This window comes from Neomonachus schauinslandi, chromosome 2 (assembly GCF_002201575.2).
Source record: "Neomonachus schauinslandi chromosome 2, ASM220157v2, whole genome shotgun sequence".
Taxonomy (NCBI): domain Eukaryota; kingdom Metazoa; phylum Chordata; class Mammalia; order Carnivora; family Phocidae; genus Neomonachus; species Neomonachus schauinslandi.
The window spans coordinates 35,817,936-35,837,720 of NC_058404.1; the positions used below are offsets into that span (position 1 = coordinate 35,817,936).

The window sequence follows — 19,785 nt, forward strand, 5'->3', positions numbered from 1 at the left end:
CCAGCGGGGCCTGATGTAACAACTTACCCTTCACTTTTGAAGGGAAATCTAGATATGTCCCATGCCACCGGCCCCTAGAAATTTCACTGAGGTGGAAGACTCCTGATTTTTTTCTCAGATTTGCTTTCCACCTCTGACATGCAACTGTCTTACCAGTTAGGCTGCAGTATTGCTACTTCTTGCACACTAGGTTCAGTCAGAATAATGTCATCAGTGGAATGGGCCAAAGCGATATCTTGTGGAAGGAAGAGTTGATCAAGATCCCCCCAAACTAAATTACGAGGTAGGGCTGGAGAGTTGCTGTACCCCAAGAGGGGACCGTGAAGGTGTATTGCTGGCCTTGCCAGCTGAAAGCAAGCTGCTTCTGGTGGCCCTTATTGGCCAGGGTGGAGAGAACCGTATCTGCCAGTTCAGCAGCTGCGTACCGGGTGCCAGGATTTACGTGAATTTGCTCAAGCAATAGAACCACAGTAGCTACAGCAGGAGTTACACTCCCCAGCTGCTTAAGCTTCTGATAAACCACTGCTGTTCTCCAAGATCTGTCTGTCTTCTGCACAGGCCAGATAGCTTAGTCGAACTGGATTCTCTCTCCAGTCCTTATTGGTGGTATTGACTCTGCAGTGCTTTCTGGGTTGTGGTATTTATTCCTTCTGGTTTACTATTTTCCTAGGTAGTGGCAGTTCTAGTGGCTTCCAGTCGGCCTTTCCTGCCATAATCGCCCTGACTCCACAGGTCAGGGAGCCAGTGTGGGGATTCTGCTAGTTGCTGATTATGTGTGTTTTAGTCATGCATTCTGGAACTGGGGAAATAAGCACAGGATGGGTTTGGGACCCACTGGGCCCCCTGTGAGTGAGGAGAACCTGAGCCGAAGCTCCATTGACCAGCTGACCTCCATAGCTCCCTACTTTGACTGGTAGGCCACCGTGATGTTTTGGGTCTCCTGGATTCAGTGTCAGTTCAGAGCCAGTGTCCAGTAGTTCCTGAGAGGTCTGATGATTTTCCTTTTGCACAATGCCCAGTTACCCTGGTAAATGACCTTAGGTCCTGTTGGGGAAGGATGGGAGAAAGATTAAGAGTATACCTTTTTGGCAGTGTATCAGGGTTCTACCTGAAGGGGACCCGTCCTCCCCTTCATGTAAGGGGTTGAGTCTGTAATAAGGCTCAAGTTTGGGAATTGATTGAGGGCCCATGACACCGTTTTGTTCATTTAACCTAGAACTTTTCTGCTTATGCAGATGTAGTAAAAATTTAGTGGTAGGCTTCCTCTCTTTTTATTTCTAGGAGCACCGTGATCAGCGAACCAGTGCCTTAGGTCTGTGCAAGTCACACTTTTCTGATTGCTTCTTTGACTTTGCTGTTTATTATGGTGACCATATCCACCTTGCCTTTGCAGTTGGGTGCCTTTGCACCTGGCCCCTGCCACTTGGCATTCAATTACTCCCATGGCATTTAGGAGTTTCAGTTCAGTGACTGTCATTCCTAATGTAAAGTGGCCTACAGATAAGAGTGATCATACAGCAATTTAGGCCTGTAGGGACTCCCCTCACCTATTTGTTTCTCACAGTTACGGTGAAAGATGTGTCTGCTGGACCCTTCCAGAGTGAGTAAATGGGTCTGAAATGGCAAACCTATTCTTAACATTACAATTTTCCCTAAGCCTTTGAATTGTTTCTTCTGCCTTTAACCAAGACACGTCTGGCATTTCCAACTTGCTCAGCATGGGCTAACTTCTGGTCCATGTTTCAGCTGATTAACCAACAAATTGTTAAAGCTCTTTCTAAATCCCTGAACTGTAGCATTAAATGCAGAATCTCTACTTAGTAAGTGCCTTGACAAATTTGGCCTGATCCAACTTTATGTTCCTTCCACCATTATCCCACACCCTTACTATCATTCTGACACATGTTCTGTCATGATAAATTAGAAAACTCAAGCAGGTCTTTTGGTATATAGTACACCTCCTCACAGGTCACACTTTTAGGGGCCTGCTGAGACTTGAATCTAGTGATAGGTTTAAAAGAGAAGAGGGCTCGTGGGAATGGGTCCTGAGGGAAATCAGCATTGTCTTGCATGGCAACTTCCTCATAGGAGGCCATTACAATTTCCTCAGGCAATGCAGTGCTAATCCCTTTTCTTAGGAGTGGAAAGGCCTTTTCTGTTGAGGGTAGGGAGACTGCTTCTACTGGCAAGGGAGACTCATCAGTATTTAGGGGCTTAATGATTCAGGTTAGACTTTTGTTCGTTTGACTTAGAACTTTTATTCTTATACAGATATCAGGGTCTTCCCACATATCCCGATTCCAACTTTCAGGATCACATTCTATTCCCCTAATGCTCTCACTTTAATGGTAGATAGCTGCAAAGCTGGGAGGTCCAACTTGTGTTGTAATCTCACCAGTTGAAGGATGAAGTTCTGGGTTTTATTTTCAGAGGTCTCAGCCCTGTGGCTACAAAAGATTAGGGTCTCCTTCATGTTATTTTTGTTGTTTTTGAGCTGAGAGTTCAAGTTTCTGAGCTTATTCTTTTTATTCCCTACTTTGTCCAGTGACATTAGGAGTAACCATTTATCTCATATTTGTTGGTTTGACAGAAATGTTTGAAAGTATCATATGCACAATTACCCAGATCCTTGATTCTTATAAGTTGATTAGGAATAACCAGTGGTGATATTTTGCTTATCTTCCTGCCAGATCACGCCATGGACTCTCAGTACTCTACTATTGCAAATAGAGTCATTAACATCTTTAAATGTGGTCAGGTAAGAGAGCCAATTCCAGAAGCCCAGGGACCAATACAGAAAACTCATCCTTAAAAACTGTTCTTCTAGAACCAGTCTTGGTATCTGCATTAGTCACGGTTCTCCAGAGAAACAGAACCAATAGGAAGTATATATATGTATGTGTGTGTGTGTGTGTCTCTGTGTGTGTATATTCATTCATTTATTATAAGGAATCGACTCATACAATTATGGGGTCTGATAAGGGCCAAGATTTGTATTTTGCAAGCTCGAGATCCAGGAAAGCTGATGATGGTTGGAGTCTGGAGGCCAGCAGTCTCAGTGGCATGGGTATAGTTTCTTGAAAAGCTGTAGTATACCAATCAGTGACTTATAATCATAGGAAATCCTGTGACTTTACATCAGTCAATAACTATGAAGAGCCAATGTTTTAGTTCAAGTCAGGAGGAAGATAAAACCAGCCTTAGATTGAAGACAGGCAGGCAGGAGTAATTCTTACTCAGGGGCGGGTCAGGCTTTTTGTTCTATTCTGGCTATCAACTGATTGGACGAGGCCTATCCATGTTAGGAAAGCAATCTACTTTACTCAGTCTATTAATTTAAATGTTAAACTGACCAAAAAAAGTACCCTCACAGAAACACTCAGAATAATGTTTGACCACAGATCTGACACTCTGTACAGATGATAACCATCACAGTTATTACAAATTAATGAAGTTCAGAGTGAAAATATTTATTGAGAAAAAAAAAATCTGTAAAACGTGGTGGATTGTAATATTCGTTTATCTTCTTTATTTGCCAAAACCTCTCAAAATAGAAAGGAATAAATAGGGAATAAAACTTGAAGTGTGAAATATATGAGATCTCAACAATAGATAAAGATTTTAACCAGTTTTGAAAAACTGAAAGAGGACAGAATAGACAGTAGTGGAATCTACAACTTACAGTGTAAACTGATGGGATCTGAACAGGAAGACTCTTTTAGTCTGGCAGAATCCTAAACACATTGGTTTGCGGCTCAGATTTGGAAAAACTGGTTATAGCTGAGAGTGGGGTGAAGCATGAAACTGAATATGGACTTACTTTTAGTCTAATCCTGGAGAGCCTAGCTGATTGTCCTATCTACCCGATTCTCCTATCTGGTCATCAAAGCATCAGCAAGCAGTTGCCTATTCCTCCAGGTTGGAGGTGAGACGATAGGACTTCTGATATATATTTGGTCAGTATCCTCTGTGAGATGCCTTTCTCCCTATCCTAATGCTAGTATCCTGTTCCCCTTCTTGCACACGTAACTGAACTATAGATGGATTGTTACATAAAGTTGGACAATTCTTGGAGGAAGCTGAGCAAAAAAACTGAGACAGAAAAATGAGAGAAAGATAAAAGCCTGAGAGGATCAATTAAAGATTTCTAAATCCAACTAATTTAAATCTTTGGAGAAAGAAAATAGAGAAAGTAGACAATTGTGAAATTACAGAGTACTTGTTGAAGAAAAATCCTGATAGCTTCCAGAGATAAAAACAAACAAAAACAAAACAAAACAAAACCCAAAGCAAACAAAAGCAAAAATAGGATACAAATAAAGGACTGAGATGGCAAACTGAATTCTGGAAGACAGGGGAGCAATACTTTTATGTTTCTGAAAGATTCTCAACCTGGAATTCTTCCAAAGTATCAGTCAAGTGAGAGGGCACAATAAAAACAATTCAGACATTCAAAGGCTCAGAAAATTGATCTTTTATTTATCTTTTCTTAGGAAATCATTTAATGTTCTATTCCAGCAAATGAGGAAGTACACCAAAAAGAGAAAGAATTGTAATCTAGGACACAGAAGAATGTCAAAGAGAAATTCCAAGATAATAGCTGTGTACCAGGCCAGGAGAATACTCAGTTCATTTGGAGCAAGTGGTCCTTAAAGGAAGGTTTCTAGAGAAAGAGAGAACTTGAAAGAGGAAATAACATGATAGCCTTTTTTTTTTTTTTAAGTGGGCGTTTGAATATTGATATGACAGAGGCCGATTATGTAAGAAGAAAAGCAAGTGTTTGCTGTAGTGAAAACAAAAGCTATATAAAAAAGAAAATACACTCTTAATACTTAGCTTTGAAATCAACAGTGTTTTGTTTTAATTGTTGGCAAGGAATACTTATTCCCCACTTTATTGTTTCCTTGTGGAGGAACTTCAACACTCTTGGGTTGAGGTTCCTCATTTGTGTCCCCATGCCCCCCCCACCTCAACATTAGCAATTTGGTATCCATTCATGGACAAAAGTGCCTTTGTTGAGCTGTGGGATCTAGCATCTTATGTCAAGGGACCAGGGAGGAGCTTTGTCCACTGTGTGTTAGGTAGTAGGCATAAAGACCTTGGTGCTGGCTGTGGACCCTGCAGTGGCCTCTTTCTGGCTCTAGCCCTTCTGGGCTGCAGTCTGTAAGTCCCTGGAAAACACAGTCTTAGACAATCACCCACAGATGAGAGAATCTTTGTGGAAGTCCAGAAGTTCCAGCACAGTGTTGGAGCAAAAATATGTGAGTTTAGACACATTAGAGAGGGTAAGAGGAAGAGTTTGACTTTACCTGCATTACCCCTCTCCCAAGATGGCACAGCTTAGGGGCCAGATAAATCTTTTTAGCCTGTGGTTACTCCCATGAAGGGAAATGAGAGTGGTGAGTGAACACCTGGCTTTCCCAGCTGTGCAGGATACATTCACTCCCACCTTATCCAGAGTACTGACTTGGGAGCTACATGTCTGAAAGGGGGGATAAGAGGCTGGGAGAGTGGCACATTACTCTTGGAGGACATTAAAGGGATGTGATCTGAGAGTCCTAAGTACCATTTAGGAAGATTGAAATCATACCAAGTATCTTTTCTGATCACACTGGTGTAAAACTAGGAATCATCAACAAGAGAAAAGCTCAAAAATTCACAAATATGTAGAAATTAAACAACATATTCCTGAACAACTAGTGGGATATCAAAAATATGTTGAAACAAACAAAAGGGAAAGACAACAACCTAAAACTTATGGGATGCAGCAAAAGCAGTTCTAAGATGGAAGTTTATAGCAATAAACACCTACATTAAGAAAAATGAGGGGCGCCTGGGTGGTGCAGTCTGTTAAGCGTCTGCCTTTGGCTCAGGTTGTGATCCCAGGGTCCTGGGATTGAGCCCTACATTGGGCTCCCTGCTCCCTGCTTCTCCCTCTTCCTCTGCCTATCACTTCCCCTGCTTGTGTGTGCTCTCTCTCTCTCTCTGTCAAATAAAATCTAAAAAAAAAAAAAAAAAAGAAAAGAAAAATGAAAGATCTCAAACAACATAACTTTATACCTCGAGGAAATAGAAAATGAGTAAACTAAGCCCAGAGTTAGTAGAAGGAAGGAAAGAACAAAGATCGGGGCTGATAAATGAAATAGAGACCAGAAAAACAATAGAAAAGATCAAAGAAATAAGAGCTGCTTTCTTGAAAATATAAACAAAATTGACAAACCTTTAGTTAGGCTAAGAAAAAAGAAGAGTCAAATAAATAAAATAAAAAATAAGAGAGGAGACATTGCAACTGGTACCACAGTAGTACAAAGGTTCATAAGAGACTACTATGGGCAGTTATATGCTAACAAATTGGATAACGTAGAGGAAAACAGGATAACTTTCTAGCAACATACAGCCTACCAGGACTAAATCATGATGAAATAGAAAATCTGAATAGGCCAATAGCACGAAAGGAGATCGAATCAGCAATCAACAATCTTCCAACATAGAAAAGCCCAGGACCAGATGATTTAACTAGTGAGTTCCACCAAACATTTAAAGAAGAATTAATGCCAGTTTAAGAGATTGAAGAGAATACTCTTGAACTCATTTTACAAGGTTAGCATTACCCTGATGCCAAATAAAGACACTGCAAAAAAGGAAAATTACAGTCCAATATCTTGGATGAATATAGATGCATAAATTGTCAACAAAATACTAGCAAACTGAATTCAACACATTAAAAAGATCATACACCATGATCAAGTGGTGTTTATCCCTGGAATGCAAGGATGGTTCAATATAAGCAAATACATAAATATGATACACCATATTAATGAAAGATAAAATCATGATCCTCTCATATGAAGAAAAGGCATTTGACAAAGTGCAACATATTTTCTTGATAAAAATCTTTCAACAAATTGGATATAGAAGGAATGTTCCTCTACATAATAAAGGCCATAAAAGATAAAACCATAGCTTACATCATACTCAGTGGTAAAAGGTTGACAACTTTTCACCTAGGAACAGAAATAAGATAAGGATGTCCACTCTTACTACTCTTATTCAACATAGTACTGGAAGTCCTACCCAGAGCTTCTGGGGAAGAAAAAGACATAAAAGTCATCCAAATCAGAATAGAAAAAGTGACATTGTTTTTGTTTGATATATGATATCATCTTTTAAGTGGAAAGTTCTCCAGACTTCCAAAAAAAATGGTTGAAACTAATCTGTGAATTTGGTAAAGTTGTAGGATACAATGTCAACATACAGAAATCAGGTGCATGTGTATATACTAACAGTGAACTAACTTAAAAAGAAATAAAACCATCCCATTCACAATAGCTTCAAAAAAAAAAGTGCTTATGAATAAATTTAAGCAAGGAGATGAAAGATATGTTCACTGAAAACCATAATACTGTGATGAAAAGAATTGGAAAAGACACAAATAAATGGTGAGATATCCTATGTTCATGGATGGAAAGAATTAGTATTGTTAAAATGTCTATACTATCCAAAGCCACCTGTAGATTCAGTGCAATCCAATGATATTTTTCACAAAAACAGAACAAACAATCCTAAAAGTTGAATGGAACCATAAGGGCCCCGAATAGCCAAAGCAGTCCTGAGGAAGAAGACCAAAGCTGGAAGCATACAATTCCTGATTTTAAACTATATTACAAAGCTATAGTAATCAAAGCAGTTTAGTACTGGCATAAAAATAGACACACAGATCAATGGAATTGAATCAAGAAGAACCCTGCATATATGATCAATTAGTATTTGACAAGGCTACTCAACAAGACTACTCAATGAGGAAAGGATAATCTTTTCAGTAAGTGGTATTGGGAAAACTGGATATTCTACCCCTATTTTATACCACTCACAAAAATAACTCAAGATGGATTAAAGACTTAAACATAAGACCTGAAACTGTAAAACTCCTAGAAGAACACTCCTAGAAGAAAGCTCCTTAGGAAGAAAGCTCCTTGACATTGGTCTTGGCAATGATTTTTTTTTATATGACATCAAAAACACAAGCAACAAAAGCAAAAATAATTAAATGGGGCTATATAAAATTAAAAAGCCTCTGTACAGTAAAAGAAATAGCAAAAAAAGTGAAAAGGCAGCCTTTGGGATGGGAGAAAAAGTCTGCAAATCATATATCTGATAAGGAGCTAATATCCAAAATATGTAAGGAATTCATATAACTCAATCTCAGAAAAGCAATCCAATTTTAAAAAATGTGCAAAGGATCTGAATAGACGTTTTTATAAAGACAACAAATGGCCAACAGGTACATGAAGAAATGTTCAACATCATTAATCATTAGGGAAATGCAAGTCAAAACCACAACGAGATATCACCTCATCCTTGTTATATAGCTCTCATCAAATGTCAAGAGATAAGTGTTCATGAGGATATGGAGAAAATGGATCTCTTCTGCATCATTGGTGGGAATGTAACTTGGTACAGCCACTGTGGAAAATAGTATGGAATTTCCTCAAAAAAATGAAAAATAGATCTACCATATGATCCAGCAATCCCCTTTCTGGGTGTATATCCAAGGGAAGTGAAAACAGGATCTTGAGTACTCCTATGTTTATTGTAGCATTATTTACAATAGCCAGGATAACCTAAGTGGCCATCAGCCAATGAATGGATAAAGAAGATGTGGTATGTATATACAATGGAATATTATTCAGCCACGAGAAAGAAGGAAATCCTGCCACTTGTGACAACATGGATGTATCTTGAGGCTGTTATGCTAACTGAAAAAAGTCAGATGGAGAAAGACAAATACTGTATGAACTTATATGTGGAATCTAAAAAGCTGAGCTAATAGAAAAGGAAAGTAAAATGGTGATTGCCAGGGGCTTAAAGTAAGGAGGTGGTGGAAATGGGGAGATGTTAGTCAAAGGGTATAAATTTCCAGTTTAAAGATGAATAAATTCTGGGAATCTAATATTTAGCATTTTGATTGTAGATAACAACACTGTATTATATACTGAAAGTACGAAGAGTATATCTTAAATGTTCTCATTTAAGATTTTCTACAAAAAAGAAATGGTAATTATGTGGAGTGATGGAGGTGTTAACCAACCCTACTGTGGCACTCATTTCTCAGAATACAAGTTTTTTAAATCACTGTTATATACCTTAAAGTCACACAATATTATACATCAATTATATCTCAATAAAGCTGGAAAAAAATAAATAATGCTGTCAGCCTCAGTGCTCCTCTTTCACACCCTCTTTCACTCATTGATGTAATTAATGAGTTTGGGAGAAGACACTGGGCATGGGTGCCTTAGCCCCTTCTGACTTCTCTTTTCAGATCTACCTGCCTGCAGAGAGGGTACATTCTAGTCTGCTCTCTCAGCCATGCAATAAAATTAGCAGGGCAGGCTCTGCTTTTGTGGGGGAGGCCTGTGGTTGTCCAGAGCAACCTGTGATTAGGCAGGTAAGTTTGATTTTGGGGGTGCAGTATTAGGAAGTCCATTTTGCTGTTTGCTTTAGTCATGTTAAATGCCTTATTGAAAATAAAGATACGTTAATTTCCTGTTGTCAGCTCCCCTGTTTTTTGTTTGTTTTTCATCTAGTTCTGAACTTGCTTAGGGAATAGTGATGTGTAATGTACTGATGGGATAATATCCCAATATTAGTGGTGTAAATATGAAGCAATATTTACTTTGAGAAGATGAAGGAGGGGCATTTGGGTTCATGTTAGAAAGCTGAATTCTTATCTATCATAAAGGGGATGAGTTGATGAAGTCTAGAATAGATAAATCAAGAAATAACATAAAGTAAGTCATGGAGATAAAAAGCACAGCATTGGGAATATAATCAATAATATCGTAATAACTTTGCACGATGACAGATGGTAACTACACCTATCTTGGTGATTTGTAATGTATATAATTGTCTAATCACTGTGTTGTACACCTGAAACTAATATTTTATGAATATATATACTTCAATTAAAAAAAAAAAAAAAACGGGAAAAAACCGGCCCACCCCCCGCCAAAAAAAAAAAAAAAAAAGAAAGAAAGCAAAAAAGAAATAGTATACTAATTAAAAATAGGGAGGGAATTATCAGAAAAAAATGAAGTTGCTTCCAGATTGCTGGATTGGCAGAGTAGATAGAAATGAGTCGTGGAGTTGTTTCATCATAAACACGTTAAGAACTATTTGACTTTTAGCCATGTGCAGTGTATTTTCTTTAAAAAAATTAAATGAAAAAACGAAGGTAAACTGGTACCCTGTTCTTCAGAGTCAGTTTAGAAGTGTTCTATCAGCTCGGTTGAGAATAGTACGGCATTGACATTTAGAGACTTTTGTTGTCATTCATAGTCTAAGTGATTCTGTGGTGGGAAAAATTTATGACAGTGGTGATTCAGTTTACTGGAATGCTTGATTACTTAAAAATGTTTATGTGTTATCAAAGTTATGGGATTTTTCTCTGAGCCAATTGCTATATCAGAAAGTGCTTGACTGCCTGGTTTGAAAAATCATAACCAACAAAACATTCCTTTTCCTTTTCCCAAAATGTAAGAAAGAGATGGCAAAAAGATATCCTGACTATGAAAATGACTCTGCTTTGGAAATTGGGCATGCTTTGATGGCTGTAAAAGCTATCAGGTGTTCACATCAGATTTGGTGCTTGGTTTAATATCTTTGGTCATTTCTAGGAATGAAACATCCATGTTTAATGAGTTGACTCTATGTTCACTCTTGGATAAATATTCCGATTGCATTTGAAGAGTGTTTGATAATTATATTTTCAGATCTTTCACATTCTTATGTGTTGTTCTTAATGTGTTCAAGATTTAGAGAAAGGAATGTAAAAGTCTCCTAGTAGCTTTCTGTTTTCATTCCCCCCTTGTATAACATTTTTTGCACTAAGAATGCTGAATCTATGTTTGTGGCAGAGTTTGTCGACTAATTACATTTTAGTTGTGAGTTATATCTTTTATTGGTTCAAAATGTCCCTTTGGTATATCTTCATGGTTTTGTCTTAAATTTTACCTTAATTGATAGTGTTATCATACTTTCTTTATATTTAAGTTTGCCTAATAGAAGTTTTGTCCAACTCTTTTCAGAGTTGTTTTGTTTTAAGCATGAGCTTTATGAATAGCATATGATTACATATTATTTCATGGCCCAATCTAAGTTTTTTCTTCTTTTGGAAAAAAGTTTTTTAAAAAGATTATGGGAAGGGGAGTCTAGGTGGCTTAGATGGTTAAGCGTCTGCCTTCCACTCAGGTCATGATCTCCAGGTCCTGGGATTGAGCCCGGTGTCCTGTTGAGCTCCCAGCTCAGCAGGGAGTCTCCTTGTCCCTCTCCCTCTGCCTCTCCCCCTTGTGCTCTCTCTCTCTGTCTCTCAAATGAATAAATAAAATCTTTAAAAAAATAAAAAGATTATGGGAAGATCACATTTTCATTGCTAAAAATTCAAAAATATTGTGGAGAACAAAAAATAAAGGTCCCCTGCTGATACCCTATTAATTTCCCCTTTTTTGAAACTCATTTTCTAGGGGTAACTATTGTTAACACTATGTTTTATATCTGTCCAGTTCTCTTTCTGGGCATTTGCAAGTGGATATACTCCCCACCACCCCATTAGACTTTGGGATGAGACTTTAAATAATGTTCTGAAATGTTTTTACTCAATAGCACAGTGCAGAGATCCTTCATGTCATTATATGGAAATTTACTTCATTCCATTATAGATACACTCTTTTTTTTTTTAAAAGATTTTATTTATTTATTTTGAGAGAGAGAGAATGAGAGAGAACACATGAGAGGGGATAGGGTCAGAGGGCAAAGCAGACTCCCTGCCGAGCAGGGAGCCCGATGCGGGACCCGATCCAGGGACTCCAGGATCATGACCTGAGCCGAAGGCAGTCGCTTAACCAACTGAGCCACCCAGGCGCCCTAGATACTCTTGACTTAACCACATTGCAGAAGTTTATATTGTCTGTAGTTGGTTGGTTGGTTGACTTTACCAGCACTGAACACTCTTCTACATTTAATCTCATCCACTTTTAAAAAATAATATTTTATTTATTTATTTGAGAGGGAGGGAGAGAGAGAGCATGAGTTGGGGGAAGGGCCAGAGGGAGAAGTAGACCCCCCACTGAGCAAGGAGCCTGACATGGGGCTTGATCCCAGGACTTTGGGATCATGACCTGAGCTGAAGGCAGATGCTTAACCAACTGAGCCACCCAGGCACCCCTAATCTCAGGATAGATTTCCTGGAATAGATTTTTAAATTAAGGGATATATACATTTAAAATTTGATAGAAACTGTCAATTTACTTTTCAACAAGATGGTAATAATTTATCTTTTTGTGTTTTATTTTAAAATTTTGTCTTTTTGTGTTGTATTACTATGTCAACAACATTCATGTACAAGGGTAGCAAATGCTTGGTGTATGTACCTATACTTATATACTGTTGGAACGAAACACCAAACATTTTCTATAGTGGTAAAATAGGATAGGTTGGATCCTGTCCTTTTTGGTCTCTACCAAAAGCTGGACTCTGGAGACTTTGAGCAGGCTGACAATATACACACACACACACACACACACACACAGTTTTTTATTTAAAGTCAATTTAGTTAACATATAGTGTAATATTAGATTCAAGCTTTATGTATTCAACATTTATTTAGGGGCGGAGCTAAACGTTAAGTGGGAAAAGAAATGGAAAAAGAGAACTCTTCAGCTCCTTTTTTATTATCCTAGGTAGTTCAGCTATGGCTCCAAAGTCATATCCTGAAATCAGTAAGCAAGAAGTCCTAAAGTTGACTTCATCTACCCTCCTTCACTTGTGGTTGGTGGTGGTGGTGGAGGCTGGGTAGTGTTGGAGGAGGATGGTCTTACTTTACCCCACTCAAGCAATTTATCAGGGTATTCCTCCCAGTTTGGTCCTACCCATTCCACAGAGTAGACAGTGCCAGTCAGAACACCCTTTTCTACTAAGAACTAAGAAATTCTGTTCCCTAAAGTGAGTCTGCCAGATATTAACACATTTCATCTTATTACTTATTTCTTATTTAATGCTTCAATCATCCACTGGAAGTTATTGAAACGAAAGTCTCATTTTAGCTGAATAGAGAAGCTATTGGTAAATATCTCCTCTAAAGCTCATACATATATGAAAAAGTATCTTGGAAATTTTTATTCAGAGACATGGGTGGGTGGAGGACAGGTGAGGAGTGACTTACTACTTCTGTACTTTAAAAATTCCTAATCACATGAATATATTTCTTATTTAAAAATTAACTGAGTTATTGGAGAATTTGGGGATCCTCTGACTTTGCAATAATGTTGAAACCCAAGTATTTTTAGAATAATAAAAAAGGTATCTATTGATATTGCATTATTCTCTAATTATTCTTTATTTCATTAGAGCATTTAAACATTCTGATTTTGTGTAGTTGGTTGCTTAATAAAATTTTAAAATAGCATTCCATAACCTTTAGGAAAAGTTAGTCTTTTTTTCTAACTTATCCCTAAGGAACAGTTTTTCATAAGTTTTTTTCTGGAAAACTGGAAAATTTCTCATAAGTTTTTAGCTGATTCCTTTAGGTCTGTAATATTTTCCTCATGTAATGATACTTTTTATATCTCTTTCAATATTTAGGACTCATTTGTGTTTCATATCTCAGAATTTCTAGAACTACATAAGATAGTGACTTATTTTCAATAGTGCTTTTAATAGAAATGCCTCTATTAATTCATCATTAATCATGATACTAGAAGGATAGGTTTTATCTTATCAACAAAGTAAACTTTTATTCTTATTTTGGAAGAACTTTAAAAATTAAATTGAGTTTTAAATTTTATGGAATACTGTTTTGATATCTTGTAATAATGACAATTTATGTGAGGTATTATGGTAATAGATTTCCTATCATTGACCTTTCTTATAATAGTGTTATCAACTCTATCTGGTTACTTTTGATTTGAAAAAGTCTGTTTGTGAATATTTTACTTAGGGTTTTCACATCTGTATTTGAATGGAAGGATAGATTATAATTTTATCATTGTTTTTGGCTTTTGTGTCATCCTTGTCTTTTTTGATAGTTAGTTCTATGTTAATTTCACTTATTTTTCTACATTTTCAATGCCATCCCAATCAAAATACCAATGGCATTTTTCAAAGTGCTGGTACATTTTCATATATATAATATGTTAGTAATGCCTTGGAAGTTTAAAGTAATTCAGCATGAAATAATCTGTGCCTAGCTCTTTTCTTCTGGGCACTTGATGAATGTGTTCAAATTTTCCTTACTCATTACTGCATTTTCTTTTTTCAGATTTGTAGAAACTTCCAATGTGTAAATGCTTCTGTTCTGAATTATGACTGTGATATTCAGAAAAAGTGTCATGGACATGGGGTAGGTAATATTCTCTTGGGGTTTGTTCATGAAAGTAGCATTGAATCATGAGAATTCCCAACGAGGGAATGAGGGTTAGGTGAGACTTTCCCAGATTTTTAGATACGGGGGAATTTAGATATCTGACAAATTTTTCATTCTTTAAAAGAGTTACTGTGGATTTGCATGAATTTAGTCCTTTTTCTTGGTTTCTGTTCTTGAGTTTATGATGCAGAGCATTATTCACAATTAACCAAAGTGGTTTTCTGATTGTTTTGAAGGTATGTAATAGCAATAAGAATTGTCACTGTGAAAATGGCTGGGCTCCCCCAAATTGTGAGACTAAAGGCTATGGAGGAAGTGTGGACAGTGGACCTACGTACAATGGCAAGTAATATAGAAGAAAATTAGTTGATCACCCAGTGGCCTGTGTCAGAAGTTGGGCATCCTGGTACTTCTCCCTCGCTTCCCACATTGGTTATATACTAAGTATGTTGATTCTGCCTCCTAAATTTCCCATGAAATTTCTCGTGAAGTTTCTATTTTTTTAATCCCTATTAATTACCTTCAATTTCTTGCCCAGATTTACATAAAAGCCTCTTGACTAGGCTCCCTCTTTCTCATCTTGCTTCCTATAATCCATGTTCCATACTACAATACAGAATTTTAGTGTTTCTCTTCAGGAATTGTTTTAATTATGTCACTGTCCTGCTTCTACATTGCTATTAGGATGAGGTCCAGAAATCCTTAACGTGGTTTAAATACCCTCTATGATTTGCCCCTAGCTTAACTTTCCAGCCTCTTTTCACTATGCTTAAGACATTGTAACTTCTTGGGGTGCCTGTGTGGCTCCGTTGGTTGGGGGTCTGACTCTTGATTTTGGCTCAAATTATGATCTCAGGGTTGTGGGATTGAGCCCCGAACCCGGTTCTGGGCTCAGCAGGGAGTCTGCTTAAGATTCTCTCTCTCCCTCTCCCTCTGCCCTTTCTCCTGTATGTGCGCATGGGCGCATGCTCACTCTCAATTAATCTTAAAAAAACAAAAAAGACATTGTAACTTCTTTTATTTCCTCTAATAGGCTACTACTCTCTTACCTCTGGTCTTCATACAGTATTATATTCACATTGTGGAAATTTGGCTAATGGCTACTCAGATTTCAGTTTATACCTTATTTTCTCGAAAGTTTTCCCTGACTGCCTAAATCTGAACTAATATGCTTCTTCTATTTGTTCTCCTTTTATTGTAAGCACTATCACATACTATAGTAATTACTTATTTACTTATTTTTTTTCCCTAATAGACTATGAATGAGCTCCTTGTTTGCCAGTATCTTCCTAGTGAGAATATATGCTTGCTTTCTCTTGGGTAAATACTAAGAATGGTTGGCTCATAGAGTATGTTTATGTTTCACATTTTAAGAAACTACCCAAATGTTTCCAAAGTGGTTGTACCACTTTATATTCTCTCCAGCTGTATTTGAGGGTTCTAATTTTTCCACATCCTCCCCAACACTTGGTATGGTCAGTCTTTTTAATTTTAGCCATTCTAGCAGATGAATGGTATTTCTCTAATTCCTAATGATGTTGAGCATTTTTTGTGTGCTTATTTGCCATCCACATATCTTAGGTTATGTGTCTGTTCAAATCATTTTGTCCAGTTTTTAGATAGGTTGTCTTCTTGAGTTCTTTATTCTGGATACAAGTTCTTTATGACATATGTACTTTGTAAATATTTTCTCCCAGTCTGCTTACTTTGAGTTTCATTTGTTGTTCTTTTTCTAGTTTCTGAAGGTAGAAGATGAGGTCATTGATTTGAAACCTTTTTTCTAATATAGGTGTTGTAGTGCTATCAGTTTTCCTCTAAAACTGCTTTTTTTTTTTTTGCATTATACCAATTTTGATATGTTGTGTTTTTGTTTTAATTCAGCTCAAAATAACTTCTAAAATATTTTTATTTTTTTCTTTGACTTGTGAGTTATTTAAAAATGCTTTGCTTTGTTTTGAAGTATCTGAGGGATTTTCCAGATATCTTAGTCTATATTATTGATTACCCATTTATTACTCTGTAGTCAGGGGACATAATTTATATGACTTGCATACTTTTATATTTTCTGAAACTTGTATTATGGCCCAGATTATGATTTATCTCATTAAAAAGTTCTGTGTACACTTGAAAAGAATGCGTATCTGCTATAATTGGTTAGAGTGTTTTATAAATAATTAGTTCATGTTAGTTGACAGATGTTTAAGTTTTAGATCTCCTCACTGATTTCTGTATGCTTGTTCTGTCAGTTATTGAGAGAGGAATATTGAAATCTCTGGTGTTATTCTAACTGCTGATTTGCCCGTTTGTCCTTATAGTTCTGTCAGGTTTTGTTCTATGTATTGTGAAGCTCTGTTCTGTTCTGTTGGTAAATTAACCCCTTTATCATTATGAAGTAGCTGTCTTTATACCTGGTAATATTCTGTGCTGTGCAATTAGGAATTAATATAGCTACTCCAGATTTCTTTTGATTAGTCAGCATGGGAAATCCGTTCTCATCCATTTTTAATCTGTTTCTGTCTTTATATTTATTTATTTATTTATATTTTTTATTTTATTTTTTTAGAATGAGAGAGAGCAAGAGGGTGTGTGTGAGCAGGGGCAAGGGGAGAGGGGCAGAGAGAAAGGGAGAGAAAGAATCCTAAGCAGACTCCATGGACAGTGCAGAGGCTTGTGAGTCTTTAAAGTGGATTTCTGGTAGGCAAGATATAATTTGGTCTTGCTTGTTTTTTTTTTTTCTTTTTGCTTTGTTTTTTAAGTAGCCTCCACTCCCCGCATGGGGCTTGAACTCACAACCCTGGGATCAAGTGTTGCATACTCTACAGACTGAGCCAGCCAGGCACCTCTTGGTTTTGCTCTTTTAGTCAGTCTGCCAATCTTTGCATTTTAATTGACTTGTTTTGACACTTACATTTAATTTGATTATTGATGTTTTGGTTTAAATCAGTCATATTGATATTTTTCTATCACAGTCTCTCTTCATGTGATATTTTACCACTTCACTCTGCTTCTTCCATTTCTCTCCTCCTGGCTTTTGTGCTATTGTTGTCATCCTTCTACATATGTTATGACCCCTACCATACATTGTTATTATTTCTGCTTTAAACAGTTGGTTATCTCTTAAATTTATTTAGTTAGTTTTGGTGGAGGATGCGGGCAATTTATTTATTTTTTTAAAGATTTTATTTATTTGAAAGAGAGAGAGAGAGCACATGCAGGGGGAGCTGCAGGCAGAGGGAGAGGGAGAAGCCAACTCTCTGCAGAGCAGGGAGCCCGATGCAGGGCTCAGTCCCAGGACCCTGGGATCATGACCTGAACTGAAGGAAGATGCCTAACCAACTGAGCCACCCAGGCACTCCCCCCGCTTTTTTTTTAAAGATTTTATTTATTTTTTGACACAGAGGGAGAGAGACAGTGAGAGAAGGAACACACAAGCAGGGGGAGTGGGAGAGGGAGAAGCAGGTTTCCCGCAGAGCAGGGATTCTGATGTGGGGCTCAATCCCAGGACCCTGGGATCATTGACCTGAGCTGAAGGCAGCCGCTTAATGACTGAGACACCCAGGTGCCCTGCAGGCACCCCTTTTAAATTGATTTAAATGATAGAAAAGGTCTTTATATTTACCCACATAGTTACCATTTCTGATGCTCTTAATATTTGTGTGTAAAATTATATTTCCATCTGGTATCACTGAATTTTTACTTGAAGGACTTATTTTCACATTTCTTATAATGTAGGTCTTCCAGTTACTAATACTTTTAGGTTTGTATATCTTTTTTTCTTTTTTTTTAAGATTTTTATTTATTTATTTATTTGAAAGAGAGAGAGAGAGAATGAGCGGGGGTGGGGGGTCGGGGAGCAGAGGGAAAGGGACAAGCAGACTCTGTGCTGAGCACAGAGCCCAACATGGGGCTCCATCTCATGACCCTGAGATCATGACCCGAGCTGAAATTGAGAGTCGGACCCTCAACTGACTGAGTCACCCAGGTGCCCCTCGTTTTTCCATATCTTTTTTTTTTTTAAGATTTTTTTTATTTATTTATTTGAGAGAGAGAGTGAGAGAGAGAGAGAGAGCACAAGAGGGGGAGCAGGAGAGGGAGAAGCAGACTCCCCGCCAAGCAGGGAGCCCGACGTGGGACTCGATCCCAGGACTCCAGGATCATGACCTGAGCCGAAGGCAGTCGCATAACCAACTGAGCCACCCAGGCGCCCCGTTTTTCCATATCTTAAAAAGTTTTTATTTTGCTTCCTTCTTGAAAGATAACTGGGTAAAGAATTTAAGGGTGATAGTCTGTGTCCTCCCCTACCCCCCACATTTACTTTTTTAAAGATGCTTCTCCATTGTCTTCTGGCTGGCATTACTTTTCCTGAGAAATGGGCCATCATCTTTTCTTTTTTGGTCTTTTTTTTTTTTTAAGTGTCTTTTTTACTCTGGTTGCTTGTAAGATTTTCTCTTTATCTCTGGTTTTTAGTATTTGATTATAATGTGCCTTGGTGTGCTTGGGATTTGTTGGCCTTTTTGCATTTGTGCTTTTATAGTTTCCTTCAAATTTGGGAAGATTGTGGTCATTATTTTTTCAAATGTTTTTTCTGTCTTTCTTCTTCTCCTTCAGGACTCCAATTGCATGTATATTTGGCTAGTTGGAGTTTTTTCACATCTCACTGATTTGCTTTTTTTTTTTTAATTCTTTATTTTCTGTATTAAATTTTGAATAGTTTCTATTATTATTCTTCAAGTTCACTCTTATTCTGTGATGTCTGATCTGCCATTAATTCCATCCAGTGTGTTTTTTATCATAGACATCATAGGTTTTGTTTCTGTAAGTTCTGTTTTTCTTTTTCTTTTTTTTATAACTTTCATGTCTCTATGTAGCATGTTTGATCTTTACTCTAGCTTCTTGAACATGTGTAATACAGTTAGAATAACTTCAAGTGTCTTTGTCTACTAATTCTATCATCTGTATCATTTCTTAGTTTTGACTGATTGATTTTTCTCTTCATTTTGGGTCATATGTTTCTTCTTTGCATGTCCTGTAAATTTTTTCCCCCCACTGGATGCCAGAAACTATGAATTTTGCCTTTTTGTATAGTAGATATTCTGGGATTTCTATTGATGAGCTTTATTGTCATGTGCTTATGTTACTTGGACGTAGTTTGATCCTTTTGGGTCTTGCTTTTAAGCTCTATTAGGCAGGACCTGAACATTTAGTCTAGTGCTGATTTTGCCCTATTACCGAGGCAAAAAGCCTTCTGTTTATTCTACTCAGTGCCATACTGATTATGAAGTTTTCTGCTGTGAATGGTAGGAATAGGCACTCTTCCTCATCCGGTGTGATCTGTGGGGTTTGCGCCCACTAATCCTCTCAGAGGA

General features: G+C 37.4%; 1 protein-coding gene across 1 annotated transcript in view; it reads left to right on the top strand.

Annotated features, from left to right (window-relative positions):
- The window catches only part of ADAM9 (ADAM metallopeptidase domain 9), a 141,268-nt gene that overhangs the window by 104,391 nt on the left and 17,092 nt on the right, over positions 1-19,785 (top strand). The window contains exons 15-17 of the mRNA XM_044912805.1: positions 2,691-2,758; positions 14,315-14,395; positions 14,656-14,761. Of these exons, the coding sequence (XP_044768740.1) occupies positions 2,691-2,758; positions 14,315-14,395; positions 14,656-14,761 (255 nt within the window). The remainder of the gene's footprint in view (positions 1-2,690; positions 2,759-14,314; positions 14,396-14,655; positions 14,762-19,785) is intronic.